Below are 12,024 nucleotides of genomic sequence, written 5' to 3' on the forward strand. Positions count from 1 at the left end.
TAATATGTGATCACCAAAAAATAACACTTTTTTATTAATTGATTAATCTCACAAATAAGCTATGAAATTTTATAAATCGTCCGTTTTAAATTTGATGTGGACGTGACCATGGACGTCAAATTTCAAGCAAAGGTAGTAGGTACTTCTTTGAAGTTGAATTTCTATATTTCACTAAATGTTTCTTCATAGTATTCGTAATAAAGGAATTGAATGCCAAATAAGGAAGAAATACTTACACTTAATATGGAATAATCGTTTGTTATTAAGTATTACAAATAGTTATCTGTGTTTAGAGTTAGTGATAATACAGGTCAAAAGTGTAGACCTCCAAAATAATGTACTATCGAATTTAGTTCTTCATTACATTGGAGCGAAATAGTTTGTTGAAAATGTGGTTTAAATGTTTAATATTTTTTGTGCTTGGATGCAATAGCATTGTAAGTATTTACGGATGTACGCACGAGAAATGGTAAAGCATTTTGTGATCGCCCTACCGGCATGGATATTTCTGCCACCGATCAGCATTTCTGTTTTACATTATGAAGGACTTTTTACTTGTACTGTTTCTTTGTATTTCCAACTGACTAACTAGAGCATCGTTATCAAACAAAAGAACTTTATAAAAAAACTAACTTACTTCCCCTTAGGAAAAAATAGTTAAGATTTTTTTTAACCAATCGTCTTTACTACACGATTGATGAATTCCTTAACGACAAAGCTGGTTGGGAGCAGGACAGGACCGCTTTTATCTTATCTTTTTTTTTTATTTATTTTATTATAAACTTATTTACTTATAAACTAAGACTACTGTCTTAGTTTATAAGCACTTTCGAAACATCAAGTCAGTCACTTTGTAGTGACTCTACTACCGGTTCAGAAGGCAGATTCTACTGAGCAGAGCCGGTAAGAAACTCAGCAGATTGCCCTTTTCCAACATCTATTTATAGTTTAAAAATCTTTAGAATTTTCTGTTTTGTGAGAGATAAAAGCGGTCCTGTCCTGCTCCCAACCAGCTTTGTCGTTAAGGAATTCATCAATCGTGTAGTAAAGACGATTGGTTAAAAAAAATCTTAACTATTTTTTCCTAATAAAATGAAATACCTACCTATATGAATTTTGAATATTGAAAATATTTACCGAAGTCATACATACACAAATTACTTTTAAAACTAAATGATATCTAAATACACGAATTCGACATAAATTCAGATTACTAGACTAGAACTAAGTATGGCGGTAAAACTATACAGTTTGAGGGAGCACTGCTATACAAGTGTACCTAAAGAGATTTTTTGCGAGAAATCGTTTAAATCATTTAAAAATAGCCTAAAACTATTAAAATTTCCTATAAATGCGCCACCTTTAGTTTAAGCGGGTAGTTTTGTATCACACTCTAGGATTATATTAGCACGTCTTTATGGAAATTTTAATTTCTCATTAAGTGAAACTGTTTCTTTTGAAAATAAATGTCTATTATCCTAATAATGATAAAATATATATGTTTATTTATACGCATCACCTACCGCTCTTCTTGAGCAGTGTTTTACGCGAGTTGTTGCCTGGAAGAGATCGCTATGTAGCGATAAGGCTGCCTAATTGTATACTTTTCAATAAATTTTTATTTTAAATTTTTCTAAGGTAGTTACTATAACCCCATGTCTGCCTACAGCAGTCAACGTCGTACGATCTGAGCGGAATTGTGTCGGGCAATCGCATGGCAGCGGTGCCACTGGGCACGACTCTGGGTGAGGGGGAACTGGACATCGAGGGTGTCTGCACTGGCCCTGGCATGACGTGCCAGAACTGCACGCATGCTGTGACCTGCATACCTCTGCCTGGTGGCTGGCTTAAGGTAAATATTAGATTAATGAATTAATTAACATGGCTCAAACTCGGTTTCCACGATGGGTTAAGGTAAGGATGATCCGTTTATGTTTCATTTTCAGATATGTTGTTTTTGAAAATAAAACATGTGTAGTATTTTTTCATGACACGATTATGCTATCGTTTCCGAAACAACTCTGAAAAATTTTCAAATAGAATAAAAAATAAACACTGTTTACTGTTTAAAAAGTAATTTTGAAAAGTCAGTCAGTTTCTGAATGTCACTCGTAAAAATCACCGGCCCGTATATAAACGTGACTTCGCATCAAAAGAGCACGTCATTATCTCTCGGCGATAATTATTGCGAATTGGAGCAAAATAGCAAAACACTTTAGAGTAGAATTAAATATGTATTATCTCTTCAAGTAGAATTCAAATTCAAAACTTCTTTATTTATTTACTCCTATCACACGCACTTATGAAGCGTTCATATATAATTGTAAGGGGATGGTGAAAACTTCGTTTGTCAACTTAAATCTAAAGCTACGAGCGTTCTAAATGCGCCCAGGTCTAAAAAAGAGCCCACAACAAACTTAGTGGCAAATTTTTTTGTTATCACCATCTAACAGTGAATTAATATTAAGCTATGAAGTTAGGGCAATTCACGCCCAAGCTTTTTTATCGTTTAAGTAATACTTAATATTGTAACAGGATTAGCTTACGTTTCATTTAAACTTTGAACTCATTGAGAGACATCTTTGGCGGCCGATTGGCGCAGTGGGCAGCGAACCTGCTTTCTGAGCCCAAGGCCGTGGGTTCCATTCCCACAACGGGAAAATGTTTGTGTGATGAATATGAATGTTTTTCAGTGTCTGCGTGTTTATCTGTATTTTATAAGTAATTATATTATTAATTAAAATATTCATCAGTCATTACTACGACTAGATAGCGATGTGTGTATTGTCGTAATATATTTATTTATTATTCACAAAGATTTAATTCGGTAATTTGTTTTAAAATAATATACAGTGAATGAATTAGCAGTCTTTTGTAGCCTTTACTGCACAGCGAGTTTATTTTTGCTTCTAATATTTATGTTGTCACAGTCCATTTTCTTTTAAAATTTTGTTTTAATTTTATTAACACTTGTTGTGATATTATCAAAATTAAGCTTAATTTGCTATACTCCGCGAAAAGCAGGAGAATCTGTGTGGTGTAATTTATAATTTCTTCAATCCTTATACTCCACACCACACAGATCCTCGATCCTCGATCTACGCACGTTTCGCTCCGAAACCGGAGCATCATCAGGAGATGTTGACTTTACACTTAACAATTATTCATTGTAAAGTCAACATCTCCTGAAGAAATTATAAATTACACCACACAGATTCTCCTGCTTTTCGCGGAGTACAGCAAATTAAGCTTAATTTTGATAATATATCATGGATTTCCGCAAAGTAACGCCTGCTTCTATACAACACTTGTTGTGACACTAAATCAGCGATCTGGTTTGCCATGCAATTGCATGGCAATGCAAAAGCTCTCGCTATAATAGATATCATTTCGTACTCACATATGTCCCGTGATTAATCCCCTTTTCCTACCACACCACAATGGTAGTCAGTACCCACAACAAGAAGCGATACCACAGCTAGAAGGCGATGTGTGTATTGTCGTATTATATATATTGCACGCCTCATAAGCGAAGCGTTGAGGTTGTGCTCTACTCTCGACATTTCAAAAAAAGGTGTTTTCTCGAAACTGAAATAGATTTTTTGTTATTTATATTGCACTTACAGGTTAATTTGAGTACACTAATATCAAGTCAAATAATTTGTCAGGCACATAAAATAAATTTCAATAACAATTTTTTTGTTTAACATAGTAAATAATAACATTAAACATAATCTTTTCTGGACGTCCGTGTATGGACGGGTGTATGTGGCATCAAAATTGGTCGAAAAAATGATCGTATCGGAATATTTTTTTTTTAATTATCTAAAGTAACACACGACATAATTTCTTAGTTAATATGAGCGTTCAATTCACTGTCGTTAAATTTCCATGTAATTATTCTAGCTAATATTAATTGTAACTTTCAATGTGCAATCATTATGACATTCCCGTGTCTTGTTTACAAAAAATGAATAATAATTAATATGAAAAAAAAAAATTGTAATAAGCATTGAAAGTTTCAGTTAAAAAAAATTCAATTTTATTGTGAAAAAAATGAGATTATGAGGCGTGCACTTTTGGATTTTCCAATTTTTTTTCTTATATACTAAAATAAATAATTTGTGCATTTATTTAAAATCTTCACATGTATAAAACTTTTACTGTATTTTTTCTTAATTTACCGGTGTGAAGCCTGGGCGTGGCTAGTAAGCTGTATTCCTAATATAATTAAAAATATTTATTCATTTACATTTTTTTTTTCAGGTACCACTTCAACATTGTGCTGATGGTCAAACCTGCAATGCTCATCTCAAACAGTGTTCTTCTGAGGCTGTGCCGGAATGTGATGCTGTGTCAAAGCAGTATCGCCATGTTTGCGAACAGGTAGTGTTGTATTCAAAATTCAAAATCAAAATTCATTTATTTCAAGTAGGCCTAATATAAGCACTTTTGAAACGTCAAGTCTGTCTGTTTGTAGTGATTCTACCACCGGTTCGGAAGGCAGATTCTACCGAGAAGAAGCCGGCAAGAAACTCAGCAGTTGCTCTTTTCCAACATCAACAATTTACATTTTGCATTTTAACATTCATTTTTCTATCTTGTGAGAGCTGAAAGCGGAGCCGGATGCTTCCAAGCAACCTTGTCATTAAAAAATTCATCAATTCTTCTAGTCAAGCCCTTTCATTTGATAACCAAATTGAGAGAGTTGTGTGAAAAAAAGTAATCGGTTCGAGGCGGAAGCCATCTTGGACTGATTTTATAAAAAAAAAATCATTTATATAATAATTTATAAGCACTTTTGAAACGTCAAGTCAGCCTTTTTGTAGTGACTCTACCACCGGATAAAGACACCCGACTATGATGCACTTTTCAAACTAAATCAGATCTTCCGTTCGTGAAAGACACACATACACACACAAACTAGATTATTTTTGGACATTAGGTTATTATTGTTATCTTTCTTCTATTACAAATGCCAAATTTTGGGTAGATGACAAGTTTGTGAAGTAACGTAATAAACGCGGATGAAGTTGCGGCTATTGCAAATTTAGGTATTTATAAATATGTACATGGCTATGAAAACGCCCCGCGCATATCTCACTTTACATCCGTGGAATGTTGCTAGCTCACAAACATTTCCCATTTTATATTAAACGGTTAGAACATTAGAGGTAAAATAATGACTGTTGTTAACGCATTATTTAAATTTCCCGCCACAAAGCCGCACCAGTATAATATAGGTGGCACTCGCGCCTCTAAATTCAGTAACAATCTGTTATAATGTAAAAAAATAAGTGACATCTGTCGTCATTTATACTCATACGTCACTGTAAATCTTATCTTTTCTAGATTATTTTTTTGCATATCTTTCGTTGCTCCAACACGTTATGATAAATAGTCTCTGTATCTCCTTTAAAAACTCTAAAATACAAGCGTTCAATTATTACTCTGCCTTTACCACGCCGCACCTACCGGAGACACGAATCTCTCCAACTGTCAACTGCTAAATGGAACGAAGTGACTACGAAAACTACTAAAGTGAAGTGTTTTTATGCGTTCACACGGTACCTGTATCTTAATTCTGTGTCGAAAAGTTCTCGGTACCAAACATCTTACATGTGTTATAACAGTTTATTTTAAACCAATACAAAACTGTCTCTACGAAGCTAAACGTTATTCGAATTGTGTCTAGACGCATCTCAGTACCTCGTGAGAAGATAAACGGCCTTCGCCTATTATTGATTTATTATAAAAATAAATGTATAAAAATACTAGGTCCGATACTATCTGTGGATCATATCTGCAAACATGGCGGTCGTGATCCAAGTACAGCTATAGTTTACAAATACACAACGGTGTTTTATGCGATTATACATCCTAGCGACCTGACACTCGACAAAATGTTGTTTTTATATCTCATTTCCACCCATGAATCGACATCTTTATCAGCTAAATAACGTCTCACGGCTGGACACAAGCTTCCTATCGCATTAGAAAGAGGTTATTTAAGCATAGTTTACTCTTATACGGGTTGGGGGATTTGATCAAGTTTTAAACTCCGAGCTGGTACCGAGAATTTCTAGGTAAATAATCCCAGCAAATAACACTAAATGACTTTACCCGCCACCGATTGGTGCAGTAGGCAGCGACCATGCTTTCTGGCTCCGAAGCCGCGGGTTCGATTCCCACAACTGGAAAATATTTGTGTGGCAAAGCGCGTACCAAACGCGCCCTGTGGTCTAAGAAGAGCCAACAACAAACTTAACCATGTAATTTTTTTGTTATCACCATCTCACAGTAAATTAATATTAGGCTATGATGTTAGAGCTATTCACATCCAAGATTTTTTGTCGTTTAAGTAATCCTTAACATTATATTAGGATTTTTTAAAAGCTTACGTTTTATATAAACTTTGAACTTATTGAGAGAAATCTCAAAGTTTTCATTCGATAATTTGTTATTAAATATTATACAACTGCCCTTGAATGTATTAGCAATTTTATTAAGCCTTGTAAACAGCACGAGATTATTTTGCTTCTAATAAAGAACTGTGGAAGCAAGACAAAATATTTCGATATAGAATGTCCTTAGCGTGTCTCGGTTACTTGTGCATAAGCGTTATTCGAGTATATGTTGGTCTGTGTAGGAAACGATGAGCTTCGATCAGACGTGAGATGATCCGAACAGAAAGCAAATGTCAAGGAGAATAGGATCACTGCGAAAGCGTTAGTCATGATGTAATGAAATTTTATCCCTCCGCCGATGATACAATGAACATTTAGATACAAAGAACGTTTGGATGCTCTTTAGAAATTGAATTATTTTTGTGTATATTAATTAACGTATTTTATGTATATTTAACTGACTTTGATAGTAGGAGAAGGTTTTTAATGAATAAATACTTCTATAGTAGCAGAAGGTTTATAATGAATTAATAAATGAAGAAACTTTTATTGTACTTACACAAACAAAAGAAAGGAAAATTAAAAAAAATCAAAACAACAAAATACAGCTTACAACATATATATGTCGGCAGAGGGGGGTCGGACATAATAAATTAAAGAAACGGATAAGTCAGGAAAATAGTCTTTGTAACTCTATGAAATGAAGTGAAGTTATAATCACTTAGTTAACAATAACTAAGCACTACTTCAATCAAGATAGTAATTATGCGAGATGGTTATCAACTATAAACTACTAATTCTAATTTATAGTTGATAATAATAATTAATTCGTTTTCCACAAATTAATTATCCAAAGAGTCTAGGATAAGCTACTAGCAGGGTACATCATGTGCACCGTGCTACGCCAGAGCCAAGCCTGCCTCGCCACTGTAGTTTCGGTCTTTATATACGGATCATAACGACTTGAGTAGTAGGTGAGTGGGGATAATGAACAATGCGCCAGGTGGCGAGAGCGGTGCACGTGTTGTTTACAGATTTCTTGCCGGCGCCGTCATATATAATTCGGAGCTTTTACATACACATATATTATCATCTTCATCATCAAGTCAACCAATTGACGTCCACTGCTGGACACAGGTCTTTAGTAGGAAGTTCCAAATCTTGTATCGCTTGGATCCACCGGCTCCCTGCGACTCGTTCGATCTCACCCGTCCACTTCGTCAGGGGTCTACCAACGCTGCGTTAACCGGTCAGAGCTGGCCGGCCATTCCAGCATGCCAGACCCCAACGTCAGACTATCAAAGAGTTGCGAAACTAAAATCTCTGGTTCTTCTACGGATCTCCTCATTTTGTTTTTGTTTGTGTATATAATTACGTATAAAAAAACGCATACTAATTAATATTAATAAATCAAGTATTGCGAAATCCTCAACGCGTAAAACAAGTTACATATTATCTATCCTCTATATTAATATTATAAAGAGTAAACTCTACTCTATATTAATATTATTTTGTTTGTTTGTTGGTTTTTACCCAATAAACTCCGAAAGTACTGGACCGATTTCAACCATTTTATCGCAAAAAGACTTAATTTATGCATTTATTTTGTTGCAATAAATAATTTATGCATTTAGTTTATACAAAACAATGATTTCATTTAAACTGTGGTTTGTATGTCTATGTTATTTTAAGATATCATTGTCTAAGCCCATATTAGTAAAAGCCTTCACATTTCACGGTCCCAGTTACCGAGTCGAAATGAGACCTTTAGTTTTAAGACTAGATGGTATTAAGATTACTTCTGTGCACGAAATGTCTGTCTGTTTATACAGATTGGCATTATTTTGGTAATTAACAAAGGTCCGTAGCTGCTCATCTCAAAACCACTTGAAATCTTAAGCAGTAAAAATGTGTTTGGGCATTTTTAATACTCCTCATCAGACGTGAAAATTAATAATAAATAAATAAATATAAAAAATTAAAAAAAAAAAAATTTTTATTTAAGGTCGGGAACCCTATATACAAAAAATTCCAAGAATGTCAAAATTGAGAGATGAAAATAAAAATAAAACACTCAGATTAAATTCAAAATATTAAAAACACTCAGATTTTAAATAAACTAATTAAGAACAAATATTAATTAGCATTAAAATCAAAAATTATAAAAAAAAAAGAATAAACTAAAACAACAATTAAAATGGAACTACATATTTAATATTATTTTAGGGTTGGGATCTGGTGAAGTTTTACCAATGTTTCAAAAATACTTTCATAATAAAGCTGAAGGTTGTTATTTTTTTGTTTGAACACGTCTCCGGAACTACCAGTAGGATTCCAACTGTGCATTTGACAGTTCAATTGTTGTGTGAGGTTATATTGCTTTTGAAATGTTCACCTGTAATACTGGGTTCGAGGGTATGAAAATTTTCCTGACAGATCGAAATTTTATAAGTTACCATGGCATGTTTAAGAAAATTGTAAAATAAAAGTTTAAGGATTTTTTAATTTTCCATTCGCAAAGGGTTTAAATATATATTCGACCTTCAATGAACCAAGTAAGACTGCATTTAAGGGCTAACTTGTACAGAAGAATTTAAAAAAAGGTAAATTCATTCTCACAGTTCGTACACTATAGTTATAGACACTACTAAAACAGTTATTTGAAGCAATGATCGCCGAGTGGGTAGGAACTCACTTCATTTTCGGTGGGCCGAGTTCGAATCCCAGCACACCTTTAGCTTTTCCAAGTTATGTGCTTTTTTAAAGTTTATATAATATCACTTGCTACAACGACGAAGGAAAACATGCTTGCCTGAGAGGTCTCGATAATGTTCTTAAAGGCGTGTGGAGTCCACCAATCCGCACTGGGCCAGCGTGGTGGAATACGGCCTTAAACCCTTCTCATTGTGGGAGGACCCGTGCACTGTAGTGGGCCGGAAATGGGTTAATATTATTATGATGATGACTAAAAAAAATAAGGGTTGGTTAAATGTTCCTTACCTTTTGCTTTTCAGGTGGGGATATTTCCAGATGCATACGACTGCAGGAAATTCCATCTGTGTTCACCCCCAGATGGATCACCGGATGGCAGACCGGCGGAACACAGAACAGCATTGTGTCCAAGGCATTATGGATACGATGCAAAAACTGCCCAATGTTCGGTAAGAAGTTATCTCTCTATCCTTCATCATCATCATCACCAGCCATTGTGCATCCACTGCTGGACATACCTCTTTCAAACAGCGCCAACTTTTCCTAGCTTTCCTAATCCAGTCGATGCCTCCCACTTTTCGGAGGTCGTCGCTCCATCTAGTTGTGGGGCGTCCGACACTCCGTTTACCGATACGCGGTCTCCGCTCGAGGACCTTTCGACTCCAACGTCCATCAGCCCTCCGACAAACGTAACCAGCCCACCGCCACTTAAGTATAGCTAACACGTAAGGCTATGCCAGTTACTTTAGTTCTTTGGCGAATCACTTCGTTACGGATCTTATCCCTCATAGAAATACCTAGCACGCTGAGCGACTTGTATCGCTTAACAGTTCCTTATGTAGTATACAATTCACGTCTTAACTTATGGATATAGATGTTCTATTTAAAAATAAATGTGTAAGCACTTCGGAGGTGTTACAGGCAATTTTTTTTAGTTTCATCCCAAAAAGAGTTTCACTCTTATGTACTTTTTGTAAATCTGTATACAAATCTTTATAGAATATTAAGATTTGATTACGGGATTGTATGTATATTTATTAAGCTCAAAACATGAACTTTAGTTTTAGGATTACAAATAAAAATAATAAATATAAGAACTAGTTTAATTTTAGTAAAAATTTAATTTATAGAACTGTTCCATTATTTTTGGAAAACAAACCTTGTCATTAACATGTGTGTTAAGTTCTCGAACTCGCATATTAAAGTTTTCAGCCCTAAAAAACAGAACACGGGGTAGACAGAAGTTGCGGGTATCATCTAATATTCTATGACAAAACGTACTCAAATGACAATCGTTTGCGCTTTGTTTTTGAAGTTATATTTCAAAAACGCGATAGAGAAAAATGCTCGACACCCTGAAGCTAGAGTCAACATTTTAGTTTTTCAAAAAAGTTAATATCGATATGTAATAATGTCCATTTCTTTAACTATGTAGATTTTTTTTTGTGATATTTAAATAAACTTTATTTAACTAGACAACGCGTTATACTTAATAATACTTTCAATGTTTTAAATTCTATTTTTCTTTTTTTAGTGTCGTTTTTTCATAAATGTAGAATAAGGCGAAACATTAAATTATTGATTTTTTTTATCTTATTACGCCATAGAAGTAAAACTTCTAACGAGTGTACATAAGTTCACACACGCTATTTTTTTTTGGTTGGTTGCTAAAGTTATTTAAGGCTAAGCAGCAGAGAGTTTAGCATTCACCTTCTAACTTGCCTTAATATACAAAATATCATGATTGTTGCAGATCCAACTTCAACACGGGCAATGCAGCCAGAGACCTGTTCCAAATTGCGTCAAAGTTGGCCAATTCGGTGTCTTGGAGGGCAGCCCACACCACTACTACGTATGCATTTCTAGGCACGGCAGCGTGTACCCTCAAATATTTATCTGCCCGCACGGATGGCATTTCTGGGACACCTTTTGCAGACCTGAAGCGGAAGTCAAGAGAGAAATGGAGTCCAAGACTACCGAAGCTTTAGTAACTTCTACCTCTCCGATACCTGTCACTTATAAAGTTAATTCGTTCTTCTCAACCGAGAAAGCTACAACGTATGCTGCTGACACGTTTTTGGCTGATAAATTCGATATGACGAATTACGAAAGTATTGACGACCCGTCAACAAATTCAAATTACGAGTTCACTAACTCTTTTGAGAATTCCTTTGATGCTTGGTAAAGTTGATAGAAAATCCGTAAAATAATCCCATCAATATTATAAATAAGAGAATTAGTTTGGTAAGTTTGTTGTTTGCTTCTTTCACGCAGCAACTTTTGGATTTATTGCATCAATAAACAATTTAAACCCCCTCCATCAAATAATAGTTATATAAAAGGGGGTAAATGTAGTGGTATCTAAATTGCACAATATCCGCACGCCCGTATATTGTCTTTAATAACGCAGGTTTTACACGCGAATAGAGCACACGCGTGAAGCCGTGGCTAACGCTAGTATAAGAATATAATAGAAATGTTGACAAAGATACAAAACGTACAAACAAACTCTTCAGCTGTTTATCTGTTAATATTATAGAGATAAGTTACGAATGTTATATATAATTCAGAAACACCTACAAAATAAACGTGTTTATATATTTGGACGTTTTATTTGTTTTTTCTAAGTATACCTAATGATGGCTGGCAGCTTTCGTATCCTACGCATGTTGAGTGAAACGAATATGCAAATATCGTAATAAAAAAATAGCGGTAAAAACTTTATAAGGTTACACGTGTTAACATTTAAAGTGTAAACAAACTACAGTAGGTACAAATAGGTGATAACGAAAAAAACAACCGGCTAAGTTTGTTGTAGGCTTCTTCTTAGACCAGGGCGCGTTTGGAACCCTCGTAGCTTTAGTTTTAATTGACGAATTTAGTTATTTTATAATCTATACTTATA

The 12,024-nt window shown here is 34.6% G+C and overlaps 1 protein-coding gene across 1 annotated transcript; it reads left to right on the forward strand.

The window, feature by feature from the left end:
- The first annotated feature begins 389 nt into the window (after nt 1–389).
- Nucleotides 390–11,304, forward strand: LOC120629491. The gene is made up of 5 exons (XM_039898432.1): nt 390–437; nt 1,670–1,852; nt 4,267–4,386; nt 9,422–9,568; nt 10,873–11,304. Exons 1-5 carry the CDS (start codon nt 390–392, stop codon nt 11,302–11,304), a joined length of 930 nt encoding a protein of 309 aa, XP_039754366.1.
- Nucleotides 11,305–12,024: the final 720 nt, after the last annotated feature.

The sequence above is a fragment of the Pararge aegeria genome, chromosome 14 (assembly GCF_905163445.1).
Source record: "Pararge aegeria chromosome 14, ilParAegt1.1, whole genome shotgun sequence".
In the NCBI taxonomy this organism is placed as follows: Eukaryota; Metazoa; Arthropoda; class Insecta; order Lepidoptera; family Nymphalidae; genus Pararge; species Pararge aegeria.